The following is a 26,621-nucleotide window of genomic DNA, read 5'->3' as shown; positions in this document are numbered from 1 at the left end:
GGCTCGAACTGGCCGAGGCGAGCCGGCACTAGGACCTCCGGGGCGCTGCCCCCGCCGCCCGGCCCAGAAGGGAAAGGAGGAAATAAAGCGGAGGCGAGTTTCGCGGAGGGCAGCGCTCGGTGGATGCTGCTGCGCGGGGGGTAAAGCCCCGCTCCGCCCTTTGAAGTGGGAATTCAGGCTCCAGAATCTTGGGGCTCGAGCCTGGGCGCAAACCTGGGGCTTCGCCTGGGGGCTGCAGGGAGGTGAGTACAAAGCTCTGGCTGAAGCAACAGCTGCGGCTGGGTAACGTGTTTCCCTTCTCCCCTCCAGGAAGGGGAAGACAGGCGGGCCTGCAGCATTCAAGGGGCTGCGCTCCGGGGGATAAATAGCACGTCCCAGTGGCTGGCAGGTGTAAGTGAGGGGCACGCGGTCGGGGCATGTGGCCAGCTGGATGTTTGATGCCGAGCTGCACAGATGCCAGCTCTTCGGCCGGCGTGTGCGTGACTCCTGGGCTCCTCTGCAGGAGGAGCTGCTCTTTGGCTGATGCTTGCGGCAGTACAAACCAGCCTGACTTCTGGATCCGCGGCAGTTTTCCAAAGCGCTTGTGACAGTGGGAAGGGAGGGTGGGATCATGAGGCTTGGCCCAATCTCATGGAGTATGTCAGAGACTTTCAATTCCACAGGCTACAGCAATCAAACCCGGTTAAAATGGGCTGGACCAGCTCAGGAGCTGGCGAAGGATTTCCCCATTACCCCTAGGTCAGACTGGGAGTGACTGCAGGTTGTGAGGAGCATCTGACAGGGTTAGAATCTGGATGGTTCTCCTTCAAACATTTGTCCATGTGGATTCCACTTCTGGGATGCATGAGTCCAGCTGTGGGATCCACCTGAACAAAACATCTCAAAGAACCACACTTGCTGTCAGGCCTTTCCCACTGCTCAGGAAAGGCAGGGAAACAAAATGACCAACTTTAACCCTCCCAATAAGCTGGGCACTGACTTCTGTGAATGAGCTTGATAGACCAGGCATTTGCATCATCAAAACTGCCACAGTTTGGCAGTGCGCCCTTCTCTCAGCCTAGCAGTGGCTGCATCAAGCCCAGCTCACAAGATGCATTGGCTGGGTTGGGTGGGGAAACTTGCCCTCCAGTTTGTTCTTCAGTACTTTGGATTCCCAGGGCTGATCAGCAGCCAGCTTTCTCCAGCAGGGTAGTCGCTTGCAAGCGTGTGCTCCACAAGGACCTCTGATATGGAGAAAACAGCTGCTGCTCGGCATCTGTTGTACCTATGTCATGGAGCCTTCGAAGTAGGGAATGGAGAAGACCTGTAAGGCCAGCTACTCTACCCCCTGCCAGTGCAGGACTGATCCCTAAGACAAAGCTCCTCTCCTGTGGTATCTAGGAGCCAGTGCAAAGCATCATTGTCAGCTCCCCATGTGCAACGCTTCAGCACTTTCTAAATGCTGTAGCAAGAGCTGCTGTTTGGCTTCTCTGCCTGCTGCCTCTGGTTCAGCAGAGCAACATTCAGCACTCAGCTCTCCGCGTACCTGCTCCAGGAAAGCATCTGAACAGAAGAGGGGAAGGGATAGTGGGATCCAATAGGCAGGTCCCATGAGACAGACTGTTTTGGTAGATGTGATGAGCCTCATGGATGGTTTGTGCGCCTCATTCAGTAGGCTTTGTTCCCGCCACGTCTTCATTCATCAGTTGGGACCGGAGTGAAAGTAACTTAAAGGACTTCCTAGTATGCAAGGTGGCCGGGGTCCTGGGCAAGGTGTGCTTGGGGAGCAGCTCTGGGCTCCTGGAAGGGGCGGGGCCTTGGGCAGAAGGGGCGGGGCTGGGGAGGGGCTCCCGCAGCCAGCCCTTCAGTGCTGCCCGGCCTGCGCCGCCTGGTGCTCTGGCGGCTATTTAAAGGGCCTGGAGTTCTGGCCGCTGTCATGGTCGTGGTAGCGGCTGGGAGCCCCAGGCCCTTTGAAATCACCAGGCCCCTGGGCAGCTGCCCCTTTTGCGCCCCACCCCCTCAGTGGCCCTGCTGGTACGATTGGCTGCATACCGGCGGTCCCTTTCTTACCGGTACGCCGTGTGTCCCGTACTGGCTTACTTTCACCTCTGCTTGTGACTGTGGTAACTGGCTCCCGTCCTTTACCCTGACTCTGGTTTAGTTTGGTTTTAGTGGGGCGGGTGAATGGAAAAAACAATTGACTTGCTCGCTCCTGAAGGCCTGTGAATGTAAGAACATCAGAAGAACATACGAACGGCCATATTGGGTCAGATCAATGGTCCATCTAGCCCAATATCCTGTCTTCTGCTAGTGGCTGGTGCCAGATGCTTCAGAGGAAATGAATTGTGAGGATCTGGGCATAAGTGACATGCCCAAGTCACCCAGAGTGTCTGTAGCAGAACCAGACATTGAACCCAGATCTCCTGGGTCCCACTCTGTGCTTTAATCACACAACCATCCTTCCCTCCTAGGGAGCATATGGCTTGGGAGGGGGGGCAGACTGTGGATGGGAAAACCCACAAGGAAGCCAGGCAGAGGTGGGGTGAGTGATTGGGGAGCAGCCCTGAAGTGGCATATGTCACAGACTCCAACTTTCTTGTGTCCAGGTGGGTGCTCCACCCCCACTCTGCCCCTTCCCCCAGGGCTCTGCCCTCACCTGGCCTCTTCCTGCCCCCGCTCCCCCCACCCCCCCGAACCTCCTGCCCACCAAACAGCTGATCGGCGGGTGGCTGGCGGGTGCTGAGCACCCACTAGTTTTTTTCTGTAGGTGCTTCGGCCCCGAGCACCCACAGAGTTGACGCCTCTGGCATATGTACTAAGCTCTGCTGTGGGTGCAAGTGGCTGTGTTTTGTTCACTCTTTGCCTCCCTGCACTGGATGGATTGGTCTCTGCTCCCCTGCCTTTGACTGGGTCCGGGGATGCTTTGGAAACAGCCACTGACTGTTACCTCATCTGCCTGCTCCTCTTTGCAGCAGTGCTGATGGGTGTTTCCAGCTTGGCAGGCTCCGCTGCCTTCTCCCTGGGTACAGCTGTTGGAGCAGTGGGAAGCTTGTAGGCCAGAGAGCCACGGGGGCTCCAATGAAGCCGTGGCATTTGGCAAGCACAGTTGTCCATGAAGATATCAGAGACCCTGTCTCAAGTGAAGCTCTCTGCTACATACCAAGCAACCTTCCATTTCCTCTCCTTCCCATTAGCCCACCAGGCTGCAGTTCTCCGACCTTACGGCAGATGCTGCTGGAGGGAAGGAGGGAAGGTTGATCCCCTGAGAATGGTGGGTTACTGAGCTTTTCCCCTCTCCCTCTCTCTGCCCCAGCCAGAGGCTATTAGCAGCCACCTGCTGGCTCAGTGGCAGAGGCAACACAAGTTTGGAGCTATCCCAAGGGGCCACATTCCCAAATCCTCCCCTGCCCATGGCACTGCTATTAGCAGCCTCCGCAGAAGAGCCAACGGAGAACTTTCTGTCTCTGCTCCCCACCCTTCTGTTTCTGGGGCTCATCCAGTCTAGGGAATGCTTCATGCAGGAGCAGGTGTTCATTAATGGGGTGTAAAACAGGACTTGGCTCAGTGTCGACTGGCACTGTCATAGCTGCAGTGGTTAATTTGTGCCAGGGCTTGCCACGTCAGTTATGAATATAAAAAAATTGCTTGACACCTGGCACCTAATTGCTTAAGCCCTGGCACCTCTTTCCTTACAAATTAAGCCCTGCGTAGTTGGCACTGCGGCTGCTGGTCAGTTACAGGCCTGCTCTGGACTCGGGGAAATGGTGTATTTTAACACTTGTTAAAATGCTAGTAAGAACAAGGCAGATGATGGTTTCAGGCTGTGTGAGCTGATCAAGATAAAACCTGGGCTCCTGTCTCAGATTTACCTTGACCAGCTAGCGTGTTTCAATTACAGCTGCCTAGTCTTCACTCGTACTTTAGCACCCGGGAGCTAACATGGGTTAAAGATGCACTTTTGTCCTGGCACGAGTGTGACCCATGTGTCTCAGGTCGTGTTAGTTAATGTGGTTGAACACAAGGCGCTGCTTTCCCACTGCTCCTGGTCCCTCTCCCAGGCTCAGGTAGATTGGTGGAGCAGGGAGAAGCTGGCCCTGCTGTTGTTCATGCTGTCCTGGTTCTGGGGAGGAACAGGGATTCCCTCTCCACCTCCACCCACCTGGCGCTTTTCACAGGAACTTAAAGGCACTAAAATTACTAAGGAACAGACGGTAGCACCAAAGACAACCACACTGTTTCTAGGTCAAATGTTGTCTCTGAAATGAACAAATCGCCACCTGGTGCTTATTTTTAGCCTTGAAACATCTGCAGTTATCTCTTCCTGTTGCTTTTCATTTTATAGTGGGCAGCAAGGAAGTGCTAGTAGGGTCTGGTGCAATAAAGATTCCGATACTTGAGATTACAAAGAAAACCCACTCTGTTCTGCCCCTTGTGATGCCCAGAAACGACTGTGACTCACCCCCCAGAAGAGGAAGAGGATGGGCTGCTATCACCTCTTCTGCAGGAACATGTCTTTAAACAAACTAAAAAAGACCTCCAGCTTGCTCAGCTGATGAAATGCTGCTATTTTTATTCCCTACCCCCATGCAGCTCAGATGCGGGGAGGGTCACTGCAGGAGACCCATAGCCTGGCCTGGCCTGGAACCGAGAAAGGGTGGGTTTGTCACCTTAAGGTGCCAGTGTATTAATCCAATGGGGGAAAGCAGGACCTCATTGCTGTGTCCTGCGCAGAATTGATGCTGCAGCTGCTGCCCCCCCTTCCAGCTGTGCAGTGCTGGTTTGGGTTTGTACACGCCCAGGGGCTTTTCATAGGTGACCCGCAAAGGGAGATGACATTAGGATTGTGTTCCCCACCCTGCCCTTTTTGCTTCTTTATATAGCAGATCCAAAAGAGAGAGAGAGAGAGAGAGAGAGAGAGAGAGAGTTTAGCAATATCAGAACTGTCTGGAGGTCTGTGCTGGAGGTCTCTTTGGAGAACTCCAGGAGGAAATGGAGCACATTCTCAGTCCATCATTAGAATGGTCGTGGGAAGCACTGAATCTCAGGCATTCGAGTTCAATCAGCGCTAACAGAAACAAAAAGGGTGAACAAAAATCACTTTCCCCCTCAGTCCGTCAGGCCATTTTGCTTCTTTGGGGTCTGTCAGTTCTCTAGTCATCCATCGAGTCTTCTTGAAAAAAAATGGCTGTGAATTTCTAACTTGAAAAGCTTTCAGCCCTTCTTTACAGGGCAGACAGAGATAAGCAGGGCACAAACCCAGTGTTCCTGGCACCCATGACTAACTCAAGTCTCACAATAGTTGGTGTTATTCTTAAAGCCCCAGATGCTGGAGTCATGTGAATATATGGGAATCTCAGCTTTCTTTTTTCAAAAAAAGTAAGTTCCTAGCTCTTATGGCTGTGCAGAAAAGCTTGAAAACATGAAGCGAGTGCAAGTAAAAGGCTCAGAAACCAGAAGGTGAAGGGCAAGAACTTCCAATATATTATTTTTTAAAATTTCATGATTGTGGATATTTCTCTGCTTTGGTGGGGGGCTGGGCCCATTGCATTCCTGTCCTGCTGCTGCAGATGGTCCACTGCCAGGGTGGGGTTGGCAGTGCTCTCCAGAGCCAGGGGGTGCTGGAGTTAACAGCCCATTGAAACGCATGAGGCAGTTCCTCCCTCTTGGAGTGATGGTCTCAGGCTCTCAGCAGACATCCCTACATCATGGCCTGAGTGTAAACCTTTTAAATCTTTTCTTCACTGCTCTGAGGGCTAGAAACTTACTTGTTTAAAGCGGACATTGTGATTTAATCACATGACTCCTGGAGCTGGAGCCATAGGTGCTGGCCTAGTACCTTAATCCAGTCCCGCTTATGGTAGAATAAATCAGGAATAACTCCATGAAAGTCAAGGGAGTTACTCTGGGTTTACAAACAGGATATTTCTGTAGGCAGATACAGTGGCTGGAAGATGAAGCTAGACAAATTCAGGTTAGAAATAAGGTGCAAACTTTTAACAGTGAGGCTGATTAACCATTGGAACAACTTGCCAGGGTATGTGGTGGAGTCTTAAAATCAAAACTGGGTGTGTTTTTCTAAAAGATACAGTCCAGCTCAACTACGAGATATGGGCTGGATACTGGACGCACCAGGGGCCATTCTCTGGTCTGTGTTATACAGGAGGTCATGGGATCATAATGGTCACATCTAGATTTTCCAGGCTGAGAGGAACAGCCTGTGGGGTCAGACTGACCTCAGACGAAGCAGAAGGAGGGTGCCAGCACCGCCCACGCTGACTTCCCCCCACTGCCTGGGTTCAGAGAAACAGCTGGCGTCAAGTCCTGACTCATTTTCTCCATATTGCAGTTCTGTGGCAGGGTGACGCCTCTTGCCCAGTGGCGATTTCCTCTTCTTTGGGCAGCAGGATCTTAGCTCATCTTGTGCCTCACGCTGAGCCTGGATGATCCCATTTAAAAAGAAATGACCTGCCAAAACCATTGTATGGGTGTGTGAGTGTTCAGACAAATGGTGCATCCAGCTGCCTGGGACATGGGCCCAGCAAGGGCAGCTGGTTACAGCAGCTTCAGTCACAGCTCTGCCTGACCAGCTCTCAGACCCAGGGCTCTCCACTGGCCCAATCGGCCATGAGTCTGGCTTGCACCCAAGCAAAAATCCCAGGAGTTTTTCTCTCTCTTGTGAGAGAGGCTCTGGTGTTGCTTGCCCCCTAAAAGCCGGGAGAGGCCACCTACCAGAACCCTCCAAGGCACAAGAACAAGACCAGCAAACCCCAGCTGGGTCCTCGCTTTCAAGTCCAGGTGCCTGAAGCTTCCAGTGTTTAAACTCCACCCCCACTCAACCTCCCCAGCTGCTTTTCTCTGTTTCTAGGCTGCTCTGATTGGCCCCAGACTATCTCCTTTAATCAGCCTCATCTGGCCTGCCGGGATTAAATCAGGGCAATTATTGCATTTCTCTGCTGCTCTCTTGGTCATTACGGTAACTTTGCACAGCAGCAGACCAGGTGATGCTCCAGCCTTCCCTGCTGGCACTGCCAAGTGCCCCCGATGGTGCGTCTGTGTGCTGCCAACAGATGACGAGCTAGAAGTTGGTCCATAGTGTTTCGCTCCATTAAAATGACTAGGAGAGCTTTGGAAAGGGACCGAGGGAAACTGCAATAGAGACTCAGCCTCCAAATTAGTGCCCCAAAGTATTATTTATATTTCTGCAGCATTCAGATGCCCCAGCCAAGATCAATGTGGCATTGTTAGACATCACATATTTGCTTATTAAGAGACAGCCCCAGCCCCCCTGAAATTACAGTCTAAATAGACAATTATCTCCATTGCATAGATGAGAAATCAGGGGGTAAGTGACTTTCCCAAGGCCAAAGAGGGCATCTTTGGCAGAGCCAGGATTTGACCCCAGAGCTCCTGAGTCCCACTTAATACCTTAGCCACAAAGCTGTCTTGCCTTTAAAAGAGGGAAAGCTGCTGTGGAGGAAATACGAGACTCAAGAGCACTGGACTCATGGCACTGCTGTACTCTCTAAGGCAGGATTTAACTGTGGCCTACAGTGGTGAAAGGCCAGTGGCCTCAGCCCAGTGCACTGCGGCGCCCTCTCTCCTGCTGACTGGAGAGTGTGACAGAACGGCGAGGGGCAGAAAGAAGAGTTATTTACCCCTGCCCGTCCCACAAGAACCAGGGGCCCCCCAGTGAAATGAACGGGCCGCAGGTTTAAGACACATCTGGGAGGGTGCTGGGTTACTCAGTGCACAGTCAACCGGTAGAACTTGTTGCCAGGGGATGTTGTGAAGGCCAAAGGTGTAACTCGGTTTAAAAAAGAATTAGAAAGCTCCCGGAGATAAGTCCATCGATGGCTATTAGCCACGTTGGTCAGGGACGCAACCCCTTGTTCTGGGCGTCCGTAGCCTCTGGCTGGATGATGGGATGGGTCACTTGAAATTGCCTGTCCCATTCACTCCCCCAGAAGCACCTGGCACTGGCTGCTGCGAGAGCCCGGGGACGGGGTGGCCCATTGGTCTGGCCCGTCATGGCCGTTCTTATGACATCTCAGAACTGGGAGTCAGGAGTCCTGGGTTCTGTTCCCATCTCTGCTCCTGCCTGGCCACAGGACACTGCCAGACAGGGGTTATGCGTGCTGCCCTCCTTCCGGAAGGTGCCTTCAGATTTTCCCTACAGAAGGGGCGATAGTGACACAAAGTATTCTGAGTGCAATGGTGTCTTGCCAGTGCAGAGTGAGGTGAGTGCATGGGGCCCTGCTGTGAGGGGAAGACGGGGCCCAGCTGGAGTGGTCAGCAGTCTGAGCACAGCTTCTCCTCAGTTCTGTCCCAGCTCAGCCAGTGACAGCGCCTCCAACATTAGACAAGTCATTCCCCTGCCCCACTGTGCCTCAACTTTCCCATCTGCAAAATGGAAACAATACTTACTTGTTCCCCTAAAGCAGATGGCAGAGTCTACCATAATCCCCTTGCTGGTTCGAAGGTGCATTCCCAGTGGGGGAGTTTGTATCTGGCTGGTGTTGATCACACAGATTCCTGACAAGCACTCTGTACCGACGGCCCCGATCCCACGGCCATCACCTTCGGAGCTGGGTTGCCAGCTGGGTTTGCAGCATTCTGTGGGTTCAGATCTGGCTCTCTTTAGACTTCACTTGTTGGCAGCCAGGCAGCGAAGGAGGATTTACAATGAAACACACAGTGCCCTGGCATGGGGCTCCAGGGTCGGGCAGCCCAGCACCGTCCAGTACCCCCTGCGAGGGCAGAAGCTGTGGGGGAGAGAAGGGAGGGAGCCATTTAAGAGCCGTGCTAGAGGCACGCCGTGCGGTACGCTCTCCCAGATGGTAAACTGGGCTCCTGCTGGCTCCTGGGGCTCCTGCTGCAGGCAGCCAGGGGGGCAGGCAGGTGAAGGGCCAGCTGGGGGCACGCTCCCATGGTGGGGCGTCCGTCCACACCTGCCTGCTGCCCTGCTCCTCTGGATGCCGGGCAGTGCAGGTGCAGTCTCTGGCGTGCCCTGCTGCCGGCGGCCCCTGGAGAAAAGCCAGGGGAAGGGAGCCGCAGGCCAGGGGTTCTCAGCTCTCAAACGCGGCTGCCGCCATAGCTCCCTCTGGCCATGATCAGGAGCAGTGGCGGGGCAGGGACGCATCAGCCAGCCAGGTAAGGTAACCCCGCGGCCGTGACTGGGACTGCCCCAGCCCCGAGCTCCCTCCCCGCCCCGCCCCGCCCCCTATACACACCCCCCAGCCGCCTGCCCTGAGCTGTTCAGGGCAGGGGGCTGGGGTGACCCCCACATACCTGGCCCACCTCCCCACCCCCCTAACCCCCTGCCCTCACTCCTGCACCCCCGACAGCCCCAGCCCTGAACTGCAGCCCCTTCACGCACCCTCAGCCCCCTGACTTACCTGACTCCTGCACCCCCGCACTCACCCAGCCCCCCCACACCCCTGCCCTGACTCCTGCACCCCCCCATCCCCATCCCCGCCCTGAGCACCAAACAGAAGTTGCCCCAGATAAGCGCTCTGCAACCCAACCCTCTGTCCCAGCCCTAAGCCTCCTCCCACACTCTAACTCCTGGCCAAACCCCGAACCCAACCTCCAGTCTGCTCCTGGCCCCTAACTCCCTCCCAGACCCCACACCCCAACCCTGAGCCTCCTTCCACATCCTAACTCCTGGCCAGACCGAACACCCCAATGTTTTTTTTACGTTTGTTTTTATAAAGTGCTCTTATCCAAAGCACTTTACAATAGTTGGCTAATGGTATAAACAATGTTTGGAAAGTTCATTAAGTGATCTGCAAAGACCCTTCACGATTTTCAAGTGGTCTGTGGAAAAAAAAGTTCGACGACAAAACCAATCCAGGTACCTCACTTTATTTTCATTTACTTCCTATTACTTATAATATAGGAGGAGGAGGAAGAAAAAAAGAATGAAAAACAGGGATGGGGAGATAAGAGAGAATGTCTTTTTCTTGGCTTGGTCCCGAGGGAGGGCCCCAAAAATGAAGCCGAACACAGGGCCCCACTAACTCTAAATCTGCCACTGCCAGGCAGCCTAAGTGCTTGTGCCCCTGGCTCTGGAGCGAGGCGACCAGTATGTGTAGAGAAGGTGTATTTGTAGCTTCAGGGGTGTGAAGCAGAAAGTTAGAATCATAGACTATCAGGGTTGGAAGGGACCTCAGGAGGTCATCTCGTCCAACCCCCTGCCCAGAGCAGGACCAATCCCCAACTAAATCATCCCAGCCAGGGCTCTGTCAAGCCTGACCTTAAAAAAGTTGCTGTGAAACCACATTTCCGCTCTGGGGCTTCCCATCTCTCAGGGTCCTAGAGCCTGGGCTCCAGGCTGAGCCCAGAGCAGTGAAACGGCCCCTCAGCCCAAGCCCCGCAAGCCTGAGCTGGCTGGCACGAGCCAGCCGCGGGTGCCTAATTGCTGTGTAGACAGACCCGTAGGTCCCTCTGTGGCTGCACTGCTGACAGCTCTCCGCAAAGCCCAGGGTGCCTGCGGCCAGTTACAGAAGGAAAGGGTTTCTTGAAAGGAAAAAATATTGCTCATTCTGTTTCTAGGGAAAAGTTCCTTGGCATGGTCTGACCTGGGAAGAGGAAGCGTAAGAGATGTGCAGGGGGCTCCACACCCTCCTCCCATGCCCAGAACTGACCTGCCCAGAAAGGAGAAAAGGGAAAAAGAGTGTGTGAGCCCAGCTGGGGCCAGGGCCAACAGCTGTGGGGCCACTTTTGTTTTTCTTCTTAAGTTCCTAAAAGTCCATGCGTCAGGGTTTCAGCCAGCCACCTGCAGTGATCCCCACCCCCGCATACACCCTCATACAGTGCATGCTGGGCTGTCAGTGGGACTTTTTATCTCCTTCCTCTGAAGCCTCAGGGAGGGCCAGGGCTCTGAGGTGGCACTGGACGGGGAGGGCCAGGGCTCTGAGATGGCACTGGATGGGGAGGGCCAGGGCTGGGCTGGGTCACTGGATGGGGTGGACCAGGGCTCTGAGGTGGCACTGGATGGGGAGGGCCAGGGCTGGGCTGGGTCACTGGACGGGGAGGGCCAGGGCTCTGAGATGGCACTGGATGGGGAGGGCCAGCGCTGGGCTGGGTCACTGGATGGGGTGGACCAGGGCTCTGAGGTGGCACTGGACAGGGAGGGCCAGGGCTCTGAGGTGGCACTGGACGGGGAGGGCCAGGGCTCTGAGATGGCACTGGATGGGGAGGGCGAGGGCTGGGCTGGGTCACTGGATGGGGTGGACCAGGGCTCTGAGGTGGCACTGGACGGGGAGGGCCAGGGCTCTGAGATGGCACTGGATGGGGAGGGCCAGGGCTGGGCTGGGTCACTGGATGGGGTGGACCAGGGCTCTGAGGTGGCACTGGATGGGGAGGGCCAGGGCTGGGCTGGGTCACTGGACGGGGAGGGCCAGGGCTCTGAGATGGCACTGGATGGGGAGGGCCAGGGCTGGGCTGGGTCACTGGATGGGGTGGACCAGGGCTCTGAGGTGGCACTGGACAGGGAGGGCCAGGGCTCTGAGGTGGCACTGGACGGGGAGGGCCAGGGCTCTGAGATGGCACTGGAAGGGGAGGGCCAGGGCTGGGCTGGGTCACTGGATGGGGTGGACCAGGGCTCTGAGGTGGCACTGGACGGGGAGGGCCAGGGCTCTGAGATGGCACTGGATGGGGAGGGCCAGGGCTGGGCTGGGTCACTGGACGAGGAGGGCCAGGGCTCTGAGGTGACACTGGATGTTCTCTCTAGCTAGGTGCTTGGCTGGCTGGCCCTTGCTCCCATGCCCAGGGACTGACGCATCGCCCACTGTGGGTCAGGGAGGAATTTTGCCCCAGGTCAGGCTGGCGGTGACCCAGGGTGGCGGGGGGGGTTCGCCTGCCTCTGCAGTGTGGGGGCGCGGGTCACTTGCCAGGGTTCTCTGGGTACCTCTCACTTACTCATTTCCCTGCCATTGCAGGGCCTCGGGCACTGGGGCCCCTTGGCCCGTCCTGTTCTCTGCCTGTGGCACGGAGCGGTTTAGTCTCCTGGGAGCCGTAATACCGTGGTGTCATGTCGGTTGTTGGGTCAGTATGCGGGGGCTGGGTGGGAGTGGGGGCTTGTGATCTCCAGGAAGTCAGGCTGGATGGTCTGGGGATCCCTTCTGCCCTTAAACTCTAGGACCTAGTGGTTAGAGCAGGGCAGGGGAGTCCTGGCTCGTCACTTCTAGTCCAGGCTGTAGGAAAGCATGTGATTTAGTGGGGACAGTAGAGGGACCAGGGCGTCAGGACTTCTGGGTCCTAGTCCTGGTTCTGCCACTGACTTGCTGGGTGGCCTTGGGCAAGACAGCTCGGGGGGTGGGGGGGCTTCTCCAAAGTGCTCCCAGCTGGCCTCAGGGAGTACCCGCCCACCCAGTGCCTTCAGTGGGAGCAGAGATGGGCCAGAGCCCAGCACCTGAGAATCCCGCCCTTCTATTGTTTCTATGTGCAAAGCCGGGCTGCCGTCTTGGGGAGGCTGGACAGTTCACCAGGCTCGTGTTAGACCATGTGACCATTTGTGACAATATCAGCTTCTTGCTACAACTTTGCCTAGATCACCTGGCGTTGGGTCAGACGCTGGCTCACGGCTGTCACCATAAACACCTTCCGCTCAGACCCGCCAGGTGTGAACACGCCCATTCTGACTTATATTCACAGGCAGTTGTGGTGCTGAGAGGGGAAAATGCCTTTCTAATAATGAGTGATATGTAATCGCTCACGTCGACACCTCGAAAGATCCCAAAGCTCTTCACAACTGCACAACATATAGTGGGAATCACTTTACCCCAGATTAAAGGCAGCTGCTTCTGGGGTGGAGTGCAGCAACTGTTCTAATGTTTGCTTGACAGTTTCTCTTTAAACAAGAAAACCCCAACAGAGGGGAGGCAGTGTTGGCCCTGCGGTTCTTCCTTCTCTGCAGCCCAGAGACCAATGGCCGTTTCCTTCTCCCAGGTGATTGCTGCATTTCCTCAGAGACAGGATTCCCCAGAGCAGCTGTGGATGTGCTGATGAGCCAGGCAGCATGTCAACAGTAAGTGGTGCAGGCTGCTCCAGCCCTCGCAGGGCCCCTGGCAGCACAAAAACCCAGAGCGTGGCTGACTTTCACTTTCCTGGAGGGCTGATTTTCGGAGCCGGGTGCCTGTAGGGTGCATGAGCCCATGCAAATGGGCAGCGTGAGGGTACCGCAGCCTGGGGAACACAGCCTCAGAGGGGGGCAGATTGTGCAGACCCCAATGGTCAAGAAGGGGTCACTGAATGTGACACTCTAAAGTGAAATCCCACTAACTCCCTCCCCCCAGGCACTCGCAGGTCTCCCCTCCTCTCCTTCACCCACTCACTGCCCTTGGGCTGGGCTGTATCCTGGGACCATCTCCAAATGCATGGGGGGCTAACACCTCCACCCCTCCTTTATGGAACTCCCAGTGCCAGGATCTGATTTATTCCCTCGAGCTCCCAGGCATAAACCAGCCGCTATCTGCCTGGCGCCAGCAAGGAAGAACCTTCCGCCATGGGCAGATAATTGGCCCCTTGTCCCTTAATGGGCTACGCACCCCTTCTGCAGCAGCTGGCACTGGGGGAGATGATTCCATCTGGCATGACACTGCTTGTCTTCCTAGCTAACCTACAGCACCCGCACGCCCCTCTGCCATTGCCTAGTTGGCACCTGTTTGCCTGGCAATGCCTGGCATTGTGTCATACCCGCTTGGCCATTGATCAGCTGTGGAGCATCCCATACCCCTTGCAGCTCAGGTGGGGAGTACCCCAAATTCACAGCATGGCGGTGACCGTCTCACCCTTGCAGTCCTGCAGGGGTTCAGCCAGTCCTTAGCGCGTGTCCCTTACACAGACCTGGAGGGGTGACAGTTTCGTGTCTAGCTGCTGGGGGAGGAAGGGGGAGCCCTGGCTTGTTGCCGGCTGCCCTCATGCCACCCCCTGTTGCCACAGAAACGCTGGTTGCCGGGGACGCAGTGCATCGCCAAGCACGACCACACCAAGCCCAAAGCCCGCGAGCTCGCCTTCCGCAAGGGCGACATCCTCACCATCGTCGAGGTCTGTGAGGTGAGCCGGGCGGCACAGAGGCATGTGAGGAACGCTGTGCACGGGGCGCCAGAGCCGGGACACCAGCCCAGAGGGCCAGGCCGCAGGGCACGAGCACTTGGGGAGGGGCTGCTCCCGAGGGCAAACTGCTGGGAAGGGGACCCGCAGAAGGGGCAGCGGCTGCTTGCCCACATTCTCCTGGCAATGGGGCAAAGCCCCCAGGCTCCCTCTAGGGGGGTCTGTGGGGCAGGGACCCCCTTTCCTTAGCCGTGTGTGCAGAGCCTGGCGCAAGCAGGCCCCCAGCCGCATGGGCCCCGAGGAGCTGCTGTAACATACGCCATGGAGCGTGGGCCATATAGCCAGGAGGGTCAGACTCTGATTTACCCTAGGATGGCAGGATCCCACCTTGTCTCTCCCCACCGTCCCACCCCCACCTGACCTCGCCCCTCCCCCCCCGCTCCCTTCCCACCTTGTCCCCCCCACCCCATCACAGCAGCAATGAGAACCTGCCAGTGGAGGGAGTTGTGGGGCAAGGAGAGCTGGGGTGGGCTCGTGGAGTTGGCCCCTTCCCCCGAGAAGTAAGACTCCTCCCCACAAAGTGCCAATGGCATCGAGATCCCACCATGTTCCCCTTCAGCAGAAAGGCTGGTACCAAGCGAAACACAACGACTCCGGCGAGGAGGGGCTGCTCTCGGCCAGCTCGGTGCGGGAGCGCGAAGCCATCCGTGTTGACCCCAAGCTCAGCCTGATGCCGTGAGTACAGCCGAGCCCTGGAAGGCGCCAGCATTGTGGCATGGGGTGCGCTTGCGTTATGAAGGAGACCGATTTCAGCTGGTTCTACTGGTGCTGGCACCCACAGCCACCCAGAGCACCTGGGAGTTAACGTCATGCCCGGGCCGCGGGCCTTGCCATGGCTCAGGTCACGTCTAGGAAGGGGGGAGACCGGGTCATTTTACATCTCTACTGGCTGACGCAGGGGTAGCTCGAATCTCAGGCTTCAGGCCACGTGCTGGTCACTGCAGGGGTCAGGAAGGGGATATTCCCTGCTTTATAGTCAGCTGTAAGGGGTTGGCCAGGTGCATTGTGGGTGCTTTTTGCCCTTCCCCTAAAGTATCAAGGATCGGATCTAGCCACAGGCTGGATGTCTGGCTATGTGGCCCTCCCCTGTAGTGCCCCCCAACCAGACTGGAGTGAGCAGGGGTTGGCCCTGCTCTGGCTAGGAGAGGGGCCAGCTGGGCAGTGAACTTCTCCCGGGGCTGTTGGTCTCCAGTGTGGCACTCGGGGCGGCGGGGCGGGGAGGTTGGCTGGATGTAGTGCAGGAGCAGCTCACCCCACGCCCCCTCCCCACACTCCCTGGGATGGGAGGGAACTCAGGAGGGGCGGGGGATCTCCGCCATACTGCTCGTGTGGGGAGAGCTGTGTGGAGCAGGGGCCCGTTCCCTAGCATGTGCAGCGTGGTTCCTCTCCTCCTTGCCCCCCAGCTGGTTCCACGGGAAGATCTCTGGTGTGGAGGCCGTGCAGGCACTCCAGCCCCCTGAGGACGGGCTCTTCCTGGTGCGGGAGTCCATCCGGCACCCCGGGGACTACGTGCTGTGCGTCAGCTTCGGCAAGGAGGTCATCCACTACCGCGTCATCTACCAGGAGAACTGTCTGAGCATCGACGCCTCTGTCTGCTTCTACAACCTCATTGACATGATTGAGGTCAGCAGGATGCCTACCCAGGGTCCCAGCCCCCCGTGGCAACTGGGGCAGGCACAGCTCCCTGGAGTCAATAGGGGGCTCCACTAGGCAAAAAAACGAACCAGAGCAAAAGCATCAGGCCCAACAGCACCCGGGCTCCTGGGCTGCATAAGAACCTAGACAGGCAGCTGGCTGGATAGACAGGCGGCTGCCCCTCCCCATCTTCTCTCTTCCCGAGCAGCACGGCTCTGTCAGCCCTGAGTGATCCACTCGCATAAAGCAGCGGCTAAAACCGCATGATCTAAATATAGAGCCGCTGCTGAAACCCTGCAGAAGGAAGTGGAGTCTGCTATTTCTAATAGTCATCCTCTGGCCTTCTGCATCGCCTCCCAGCCCAGCGCCGCTGACTCCCAAATTTGGGGAATAAACCCTGCCCTGGGAAGCAGGGACGTATTTTTATCCCCACCTAACAGGCAGAGAAACTGAGGCACAGAGACAGGGAACTGCCCTACTTCTGGTTGCACAGTGACTCAGCCACAGAGCTGGAAATATCCCTCAGGAGTCCCTTGTGCCAATCCTGAGCCCTCCCAGGAGATGGACCTCAGAGGGGGAGCGGTTCCCATTGCCTATGCCCAGTCCCACCAGGTGGCAGGGAGCATATCTCCATTGATAGATGGGCACAGGGCAGATTCAGTGACTTGCCCAAGCGCACCAGTGGCTGAGCCAGGAATCAAACCCAGGTCTCCTGCACCCCTGGCCAAGGCCCTGTTGGCCAGGCCATTCTTCCTGCTCTGGGTTCGAGGACTTGGTAGGGACTTGGCAATTGCTTCTGGGGCTGAGAGGGTGGCAGCGCATTCCCAGGGGGTGGGGGTGGGGGGCTAGGAGAGGAGCTGTCCTGGCTGTTAGAGAACCCCGTAATGGTCACTTTGTGATGAGCTTGTCCCTGCTCCCTTTCACCATCACTGGGGTCTGCTGCGTGTGCACACACGCACACAGAGTCTCAACAACGCCCCCTGCAGGAAATGGGAGGGAGCAGCCCAGACACCCTCTCCTCCGACTCCGGCACAATAAGCCCTCCAGCTTCATTGCAGAGTGGGGAGGGTGGCATAATGCTAGGGTGGTGTGGGACCCGCTGGGCTGCCAGTCCTGCTCAATCTGGCGGGTCTCATCAGCTGCTCCCAGTGGCAGAAGCACCCTGGGTAGAGCTGACATGACCCTATGATGTAGGGTGCAGCGGGCTTACTGGGCAGCAGCTGTGAGCCTGAGTAACTCTGTCTGTCTGTCTGCAGCACTATATGAAGGACCAGGGAGCCATCTGTACCAAGCTGGTAAAACCAAAACCAAAGCCCGGGATGAAGTCTGCTGAGGAGGAGCTGGCCAAGGGTATGAAGAATCTGTCTGCAAACTGCAGGGGTGGGGGATGAAGGGGGATGGGGACACTAGGGCAAGTGGCCGGGACTTTGGGGGGGAAGGTAAAATCCCCAGGGTCCAACGTTCTCGAGCGACAGAGCTGGGAGCTCGGGCCAAGGAATCCTATTGCCAGGGCTGAGCTGAGTGGAGCTTATGGGGTATGAAACTCGCACTCAACTCACGGAGGGGCCTCGGCAGCCCAATGGGGGTCAGGCTCGACACTTGGGGGGAAGACCCAGCCCTGCCACTTGTAACCAGCCAGTCTCCTCTCGCCTGCAGCCGGCTGGTTACTGAAACTGCAGCACCTCAAACTGGGAGACAAGATTGGGGAAGGAGAATTTGGAGGTGAGCGCTCGGATCGGTCCAGGGAGTGGGTGGATCCTGAGGTGGCATGATGCCCTGCCCACCCAGTGCACGGATTGAGCTCTGGGGAGCAGGTTGGAGGCTGAGTCCAGAGAGGGGCCAGCTGGGCAGTGCCAGGCACACCCCCTTGCTCCCATCAGCATGCCCTGTGGGAGCCATGGGGGGCAAAGCAGGGAGGGTCTGCTCGGCCTTGGCCTCGCGGCTGGGATGGACTGGGGCAGATAGTTGTCATGGGGACGTGCAAACCAAGCCCCTAGGAGCCACCCCATGATGCCCCTTGGAGTCACACCCCAACCCCTTTCCCTTCACCTCTTCCAGATGTGGATGGGCCCTCCCTGCCCCAGACCCTGCTTCTGTTTCCCCCTTGCCGGGGTGGGGCCGCCCTCTTGGCACCTGACCACGCTCTCTCCCCACCCCACAGCCGTCCTGCAGGCAGAGTACCTGGGGCAGAAAGTGGCCGTGAAGAACATCAGGTGTGACGTCACCGCCCAGGCCTTTCTCGCTGAGACCGCTGCCATGACGTAAGTGAGCCAGGAGGCTGGGCAGGCGCTCCCTACCCTGCCCCCAGAGGTCTGCAGGATTCCCCTGTGGGCAGGGAGCAGGGGCACGGGCAGCCTGCAGGGGATGACTGAGCATGCAGGGATTCTGCTGGAGCGTGTGCGTGGGAGATGGAGAACAGGCCGACAGGACAGACTTGTGCTGGTAAAGCCGTGTTGCTCAGGGTGTGATCTCTGAGCCCCTGGCATAAGCCGCTGGACCAGGAGAGCTTATCTAACCAGGGACTGGAATAAGCTACGCTGGTGAAAGCGCGGTTTGGCCAGCGTGAGTGGCATCTGCACTAGGCACGCTTTGCTGGTCTAGCACCATGGCTCTCAACCTTCCCAGACTACTGTACCCCTTTCCGGAGCCTGAGGCCCGAGCCCCCCACCTCCCAGGACTGAAGCATGTAACTTAGCTTCATAGGGCCCCCTGTGATGTGAGGCCCCAGGCAACTGCCCTGTTGGCCAAGCCCTAACGCTTGCCTTCACTTGCAACCCCCCTAAAGCTGTCCCGTGACCCGCTGTGGGTCCTGATGCTCAGGTTGAGAAACACTGATCTAGATGAGTTGACACTGTCTCCTGGAAGACCTCTGCGTACCCCCAGGGGTACATGTACCCCTGGTTGAGAACCACTGGGCTAGCACAAGGGTGTAGCTAGACCAGCAAACATGCCTAGTGAAGAGCTGGTGTTCCTCTGTGAGACTGGGAGCTGTGTGTGTTATTGAGAGAGATTGTGTGTTTTCATAATGAACCTCAGTAATAATTACTAATCATAGAATATCAGGGTTAGAAGGGACCTCAGGAGGTCATCTAGTCCAACCCCCTGCTCAAAGCAGGACCAATCCCCAACTAAATCATCCCAGCCAGGGCTTTGTCAAGCCTGACCTTAAAAATATCTAAGGAAGGAGATTCCACCACCTCCCTAGGTAACACATTGCAGTGTTTCACCACCCTCCTAGTGAAAAAGTTTTTCCTAATATCCAACCTAAACCTCCCCCACTGCAACTTGAGACCATTACTCCCTGTTCTGTCATCAGCTACCACTGAGAACAGTCTAGATGCATCCTCTTTGGAACCCCCTTTCAGGTAGTTGAAAGCAGCTGTCAAATCCCCCCTCATTCTTCTCTTCTGCAGACTAAACAATCCCAGTTCCCTCAGCGTCTCCTCATAAGTCATGTGTTCCAGTCCCCTAAACATTTTTGTTGTCTTCCGCTGGACATTTTCCAATTTTTCCACATCCTTCTTGTAGTGTGGGGCCCAAAACTGGACACAGTACTCCAGATGAGGCCTCACCAATGTCGAGTAGAGGGGAACGATCACGTCCCTCGATCTGCTGGCAATGCCCCTACGTATACATCCCAAAATGCCATTGGCCTTCTTGGCAACAAGGGCACACTGTTGACTCATATCCAGCTTCTCGTCCACTGTAACCCCTAGGTCCTTTTCTGCAGAACTGCTGCCCAGCCATTCGGTCCCTAGTCTGTAGCGGTGCATGGGATTCTTCCGTCCTAAGTGCAGGACTCTGCACTTGTCCTTGTTGAACTTCATAAATTTACAGTGACCATGATTTCAATATTAATCATTTATTATTCAGACTCCTTTTTAGCATTATACTGTGGTGGCCTCCAGCCAGCCAGAGCCCCCTGGTGATGGTACTGGACAAACACATAGTGAGGGACAGGCCCTGCCCTGAAGAGAAAGCTTGCTAGACAAATTCAGACTAGCAATAAGGCATGCCCTTAGCACAGTGGGGTTAGCGAAGCATTGGAATAACTTGCCAAGGATGCGGCAGACTCTCCACCTCCTGCAGTCTTTAAATCAAGACTGGATGTGTCTTTCTAGACGACCCACTCTAGCTCAACCACAAGTTGTGGGCTGGATGCAGGACTCACTGGGTGAGGCTCTCAGGCCTGTGCTCTACGGTCCCTTCTGGCCGTAAGATCTGTGACTGTAGGATTAGGGTTCCCAGGTGTCTGGTTTTCGACCAGAACGCCGGGTCGAAAAGGGACCCTGGCAGCTCCAGTCGGCACCACCGACTGGGCTGTTAAAAGTCCGGTCAGCAGCGCAGCGGGGGCCCAGGGCTAAGGCAGGCTTCCTACCTGCCCTGGCTCCACGCTGCTCTCGCAAGCAGCCACCAGGTTCTTGTAGCCCCTATGTGCTGGGGTAATCAGGGAGGCTCTGTGCTGCGCGCTGCCCCCACCCCGAGTACCGGCTCCACAGCTCTCATTGGCTGGGAAGGCAAAGCGCACTGTGCAGCGCCGCCTGACTGCCCATGCACCTAAAGGCTGCAGGGACCTGACGGCTGCTTCCTCGGAGCCGTGGTAAGTGCCTCCGGGACACCGCACCACCATCCCTGGACCCCAACTCCCTGGCCCAGCCCAGAGACACTTCCTGCACCCCAAACCCCTCATCCCCAGTCCCAGCCCAGAGCCCGTATCCCCTCCCACAGCCCAACCCCCTGCCCTAGCCTGGTGAAAGTGAGTGAGGGTGAGGAAAAGTGAGCGACGGAGGGAGGGGGAATGGAGCGAGTGGGGGGCGGGCCCCCAGAGTAGGGGCGGGGCATGGGCAGGGCTTCAGAGAAGGGGCAGGGCAGGGTGTTTGGTTTTGTGTGATTAGAAAGTTGGCAGTCCTATTGTAGGAAGAGCTCTGGGTGTAAGAGACAAGCCCTAGCAGGGGGATGAGAGCAGCAGGGAGCTGTGGTGGGACCTGCCGACAAGGTCTCCATGTGGGGGTGGGGGCTGGGGGGTAATAGAACAAACAGGGTCTTTCCCTACAGATTAGCTATGTGCCCACTGCCAAGCTGGTAGGAGCAGCAGAGCAGTGGGGGGGGGGGGGGGGGCGGTGGCCTGCAGGGGCCACAGCAGAGTGGGCTGGAGGAGGGGAAGTGGTGGATTAGCAGGTTTCAGCTGGCAGCTTGTCCTCCTGTGAGAGGGGAGGCCCGGGGTGTGCGCTGGGGAGCTGGGCGATGGAGCCTGTGTCCCCCTCCCAATGCTGGCAGAGCAGACAGGTGAGCTTGCACGACAACAATGGGGGTGGGGTAAATTGGGGAGGGCTCTGATGGCTAGGACAAGGGGTTCAGGTATCCCCAGTGCCAGGCAGCTTCGCCCAAGTGGGGCCCCCCCACAAGCATTAGCAGCTTGTGTGGCTTCCCCTGCAGGGTGCACCGCTTGGCAGAATGTCTGGGCCCTTTAAGAACCCAGAGCTGGCCCGGTGTTGAGAGTCCAGCAGTTAGTCAGGGGAATGCCACGTCGCCTTTCCTACCTTTGTGTGCAGGACAGTGGCGGGGTTATCCCTAACTAGGAAGAGACATCTGGGAGGTTTGCTGGGCCTGGTGTCTTCTGACTTAACAACTGCCTGTGGGTTCCCTTTAACGACACCTTGAGCCTGAAAAATACTCACCCCACAAAGAACAAGGGCTGCAGCCAGGGCCCTGTGAGCTGCCAAGTTCGCCCGTAGTGCGGAATAAGGCTCCAGCAGCTCAGCTTTTGATTTGTGTGTGTAACGCTGACAGCCCCGGTCGGCAGAATCCAACCGGGGACCTCTGGAGCTTAGTATATGAGCCTCGACTGCACGAGCAGACAGCCACCCGGCTGTTAGCTAATGCTGTATAGCAGCCTCATTTTATCTCTCTCTCTAAGTGGTCCCTGTGCCACTGGATGGGACAGACCCCACACTCAGGGAGTGTGTGGGTTACAATGTGTTCCTGTGTCCCCCTCCCTCGCAGGCCAGGGGCTGGGTGTGTGTTTGTGTGTGTACACATGTGCGTTCCCTGTGTCCACCTCCCTCGCAGGAGGCGCTCTGTGTGTGTGTGTATTCCCCAGGCCCCCCTCCCTTGCAGGCCAGGGGCTGTGTGTGTGTGTGTGGGGGGGGTATTTCCCTGTGTCCCTCTCCCTCACAGGACAGGGGCTGGGTGTGTGTTTGTGTGTGTACACATGTCTTCCCCATGCCCCTCTCCCTTGCAGGCCAGGGGCTGTGTGTGTGGGGGGAAGGGGGGGTTTCCCTGTGTCCCTCTCCCTCACAGGCCAGAGGCTGTGTGTGTGTGTGTGTGTGTGTGTGTTTACACGTGCATTCCCTGTGTCCACCTCCCTCGCAGGAGGGGCTCTGTGTGTGTATGTGTGTGTGTATTCCCCAGGTCCCCCTCCCTTGCAGACCAGGGGCTGTGTGTGTGTGTGTGTGGGGGGGGGTGTTTCCCTGTGTCCCTCTCCCTCACAGGCCAGGGGCTCTCTCAGTGTGGGTGCCACATGTAGTTAGAGCCCACCCCTCTGGCCCGGCCCTTGATGTGGCCATTCCCTCCTCCAGGAAGGTCCGTCACAAAAACCTGGTGCTGCTGCTGGGCGTGATCCTGCACAACGGCCTCTACATCGTCATGGAATTCATGAGCAAGGTGAGAGCATCGCAGGCCCTGCTGCATCAGAGCAAACCAGGGCCCCCGACCAGCCCTTTGCACCAGAGACGCCCTCCCCCGGGCACTCGGGCTGGGGCCTGGTCTGTTGAGCCATTCACGGCTAGGCCGCAGGGTCAGATCTGGCCTGGTTCAGCAGTGACTGGAAACCCTCCCGCTCTGGGAAGATGGCGGGTCCCAGGACGGCTTGCAGGGAATAGGCTCCGTTGCAAACCCAACCCCTGCTGAGAGGCCAGGGACCGACTGGGCCATGGAGACCGTTCTTCCAGCTTGTCCTGCAGGTGGGATCAGGGAGGAGGCATGGGTGGCGGGCGGCGCTAGCCTGGCTGGCGGGCCAGAGGGCTCCTGTCACTGGGTCTGGCCGTGCATTCCTTGGGGCTAATGCAAGAGGTGACAGCTCCAGCCGCCCTTGGGTTCTGATAAGTGTTTCTCTCTCCTCTGGCAGGGGAACCTGGTCAACTTCCTGAGGACACGGGGTAGATCAGTCCTCCAGCCCAAGCAGCTCATCCAGTTTTCCCTGTGAGTCCTGCACTTTTCCCGCACTGTGATCTGGATGCTTCCAGCAGGGGATAATTCTGTCCTTGCAGTCAGGACAAGTCTTGTCTAAGGCCACCCTCATCACAGGTGGCCTCTTTCCATCCCCTCTGTCCCCTAAAGGATCTAAAGCGCTTCACATTTTGCTCCCCTTGGGAGGCAGGCCCCAGCCATTGTCGCCACGTCACAAAGGAAAAGTGATTTGCCCAGGGCCACGCAGTGAGTCAGTGGTGGAGCTGGGACCAGGATCCAGGAATCCTGAGTCCCAGTCCCCTGCCCTGCAGAGGTCAGAGGCTGGGGTTAGGTTATGCTCTGATTCGGGCTGTGCACAGATGGCATGCCCCAGGCAGGCTGCAGCAAACAGTTGTCCTCTTTAGTGAGGGGCTAAGTGCACGTCTGTGGCTGAGAGGTGGCGGTGAGGTGTGGAGATGGGCACTGAATATGGATGATCTCCTCTCCCCCCATGCACCTTGGTTTTGGCTGCCCATGCCGTGCAGGGATGTCGCCCAGGGGATGGACTACCTGGAGTCCAAGAAGTTGGTGCACAGGGACCTTGCCGCCCGCAACATCCTGATCTCAGAGGAGAACGTGGCCAAAGTGAGTGACTTCGGCTTGGCCAAGGTGGACCCGAAAGGCACAGACGCCACCAAGCTGCCTATCAAGTGGACGGCTCCGGAGGCCCTGAAACACAATGTGAGTGAGGGGGAGGGGACTGGCAGGGCCACCCAGCCCAGCCCAGCCTTCCGCAGGGCTCCCGCCCTTCACATCATCTTGGCCAAGTGAGATTTGTCACAGGCCGTGACGCCTGCATCTGACCCTGGTACAGCAACATGCTTGGGTGGTGCCCGCGCAGCCGCCTGTCTCCCAACCCAGCCACGCATCTCCCCGTGTCTGAGCGTCCCCGACGCTGCCTCGCTGGGTTCGTCTCAGTGCATTCTGGGAGAATCCGGCATTCCAGGCCGCTGTCCCATTGTGCCTCAGCAGGGGGCGAAGTGCCCAGGGACACATGTGTAGAGTGGCACCAGCGTGGCAATGCATCCTGGGATTGCTAGTGCACAGAGAACAGGGAGCAAGGCGGAGCTGCCAAACCAGTTACAAACCTCTGGCAGAGCGACCCCCGCTGGGGTGCCGTGGGGATGAGCCCTGCATCAGCAACGTGCATGGGCACAGCCCTGTGTGGAGCCAGCTGTGTCACATCTGGTTACAGATCCAGATCCAGTTACACTAGAGACAGGGCTGAGGGGATTCATAGAATCCTAGAATATCAGGGTTGGAAGGGACCTCAGGAGGTCATCTAGTCCAACCCCCTGCTCAAAGCAGGACCAATCCCCAATTTTTGCCCCAGATTCCTAAATGGTCCCCTCAAGGATTGTACTCACAACCCTGGGTTTAGCAGGCCAATGCTCAATTCTCTGCAAAGGGCCCATCCCCCAGTGCGTAGCCCTGCCACTCTCCCAGGAGCACCCAGAAATGGGGCTAGGCCGTTCACCGGGTGGGATACAGCTCCTGCCCCATCCCTGGCCTGTGTCACCAGCCCTGCGTGGCTTTGTGACTGCCTGCTGCAGCGTCACCTTCCTCACATTCCCTGCAGAAATTCTCGGCCAAGTCGGACGTCTGGAGCTATGGGATCCTCCTGTGGGAAGTGTTCTCCTACGGCCGGGCGCCCTACTCCAAGATGGTGAGTGGGAGCATGGGAGCACCAGCGCCCTGGAGAGCAGCTGTTCTGTGGGGCATGGAGATCATGGGGAGCAGCGGTGCAGCAGGAGTGGCTGTGTCAGAGGGGGAGATGGGGGCTCGAGGGTGAGTGAGAGCACACAGACAGAGGTGGGCAGGATTTAGCACTGCCCTGGGTGGTGATGGGGTGGATCATGGCGTTACTCTGCAGAAAGGCCCCAGGATGCATGCAGAAAGGGAGCCAGGGATCTCACAGCAGGTCTCTCTCTCTCTCCCCACAAGACTCTGAAGGAAGTGACGGAGATGGTGGAGAAGGGGTACCGGATGGAGGCCCCTGAGGAATGCCCACCCTCCCTCTACACTCTGATGAAGACCTGCTGGGAGATAGAGCCGGGGAAGCGGCCTTCCTTCAAGAAGCTCACCGAGAAGCTGCAGAAGGAGCTGAAGCACATAGGGGACAGTTAGCCCTGGGGGCTCCTGCTCCCAGGGCCGAAACAGCGCAGGGGCTGGCAGGCTCCATGCAGCCTCTTCTGGGGGTTCTTGGCCTGGGTCACCCCTGCCTGACACACCAGGGCACCACACCTGGGACCAGAAGCACGCCGCAGCACAGAGCAGCGTGTGATGCACCAGCTGCCGGCGCTGGTCCTGCTGCTGCACTGGGTCTGTGCTGCTTTGCCAGGCAGTAAAGATGGGGATGGGACCTGACCTTCTCCTCCTCCGACTCTGTGTGCCTGCACCAGGCTGAGAGACTGGTTCCAAGGGGCCATATTTACCCTGGCAGCCTTAGCATGTCCCTGCCACAAGCACAGTTCTCCGAGAGCGTGTACTGGCTGGGACTAGACTGGCATTGGGTGCCTCGTGGGTACATGTACGCTGGTGCTCGTTCTGAACCATACCTGGCAGGTTTCTGATTTGTTCAGGATGAGTCTGGTCAGACGGCCCTATGGATCACAGTCTGGTGACCACATGCCCCCGTCCACTCGCCACAAACCACAGCTCAGGGACGGCTGGGAGGAGTGCGTCTCATTGCGCGGGGCCAGCAGCAGCCTCCTGGGTGCTCGAGCACATGAGCCCTGGACACTCCTGGGTGTCTCCATCCCACGCTAACCTCTTCAATCAGTGCAAGCAGCCCATTGCCTGTCTGAGAAAGGTTCAGTGTTTCTTCAGCGTAGCCCGGCCATCTCCAGGGCTGGGGCTGGGGCTGGGGCTGGGGCGAGGGAAGGGTGGGGGAGAGGAAGTGCTGCTCCCTAGCTCTTGGCCCCTGGACTCAGCTCTCTGGAGGCTCCTACTGATGTTTATTTCCAAGTGTTTCCCTCGTGTTTTAGTGATTGGAAATGTGGCTGCAGCACAAAATGAAGAGAGTTCCACCGCCTTCAGCCTGGCATGTGCGTTATTCACCAGGACCAGCTGGGATCTGGCAAAATTCACCAACATGGCTTCAGCCAAAATAGCTCAGCAGCTTCGTGGCTAAAGGCATCGCTGTAACAAGGGGTGCCCGATTGGGTGTCAGGCCCGGCCTTTGCCCCAGTTTCCCTTTGTGGAGGTCTCCAGCCAGACTCTTGTAAATCAAGTGTCTCAGCCCTTGCTGCCTGGTGTTCCCTCCAGCCTGTTCCTCTTTAGGCTTCTGCCCCTCGCTGCAGGCAGCTCCAGCTAGGCATGGCTCGCCCTCACCGAGCTGCCAGTTGGCCTGTAGGGTGTCACCTGATCCCAGACCCGACACCTGGATGGCAGCCAAGTAGTTGCAGGCGGGGCAAAGACCAGCCCACGCTGCAACAGTCATTTGGATGAGCCCGTGAGGAACGTGGATTCTTTGCTTGAGATGCTGTCGCAACCGCCCCCCCCCCCACACACACACACACACAAGTGCAGGCAGTGGGCACATATCCACACCTAACGTACATACACAGCAGCACACAACCAGCCACATGGATACATCCTCGCACATAGAATCATAGAAGATTGGGGTTGGAAGAGACCTCAGGAGGTCATCTAGTCTAACCCCC

General features: G+C 57.4%; 1 protein-coding gene across 5 annotated transcripts; it reads left to right on the top strand.

The window, feature by feature from the left end:
* The first annotated feature begins 54 nt into the window (after positions 1-54).
* On the top strand, positions 55-25,994 carry MATK (megakaryocyte-associated tyrosine kinase). Of its 5 annotated transcripts, none has more exons than XM_043535851.1 (13): positions 55-242; positions 12,931-13,009; positions 13,924-14,028; positions 14,654-14,769; positions 15,498-15,717; positions 16,986-17,079; positions 17,386-17,451; positions 17,891-17,990; positions 22,308-22,392; positions 22,856-22,929; positions 23,442-23,637; positions 24,536-24,622; positions 24,901-25,994. In XM_043535851.1, the coding sequence occupies exons 2-13, from the start codon at positions 13,001-13,003 to the stop codon at positions 25,081-25,083; spliced, it is 1,335 nt and encodes a 444-aa protein (XP_043391786.1). In that variant the 5' UTR covers positions 55-242; positions 12,931-13,000; the 3' UTR covers positions 25,084-25,994. The 5 variants fall into 5 exon arrangements, with proteins under 5 accessions (XP_043391786.1, XP_043391787.1, XP_007059694.2 ...); XM_043535852.1 differs by having other exon boundaries at positions 56-242; positions 14,657-14,769; XM_007059632.4 differs by having other exon boundaries at positions 59-242; positions 13,924-14,037.
* The last annotated feature ends 627 nt before the right edge of the window (positions 25,995-26,621 follow it).

This window comes from Chelonia mydas, chromosome 25 (assembly GCF_015237465.2).
Source record: "Chelonia mydas isolate rCheMyd1 chromosome 25, rCheMyd1.pri.v2, whole genome shotgun sequence".
NCBI lineage: Eukaryota > Metazoa > Chordata > Testudines > Cheloniidae > Chelonia > Chelonia mydas.
This window is presented reverse-complemented; position numbering and strand designations above follow the sequence as displayed.

Coding starts and splice junctions, on each gene's coding strand:
- MATK (XM_007059632.4), top strand. Junction 14,770..15,497: donor CCCAAGCTCAGCCTGATGCC/GTGAGTACAGCC, acceptor CTTGCCCCCCAG/CTGGTTCCACGGGAAGATCT. Junction 23,638..24,535: donor CGGAGGCCCTGAAACACAAT/GTGAGTGAGGGG, acceptor CATTCCCTGCAG/AAATTCTCGGCCAAGTCGGA.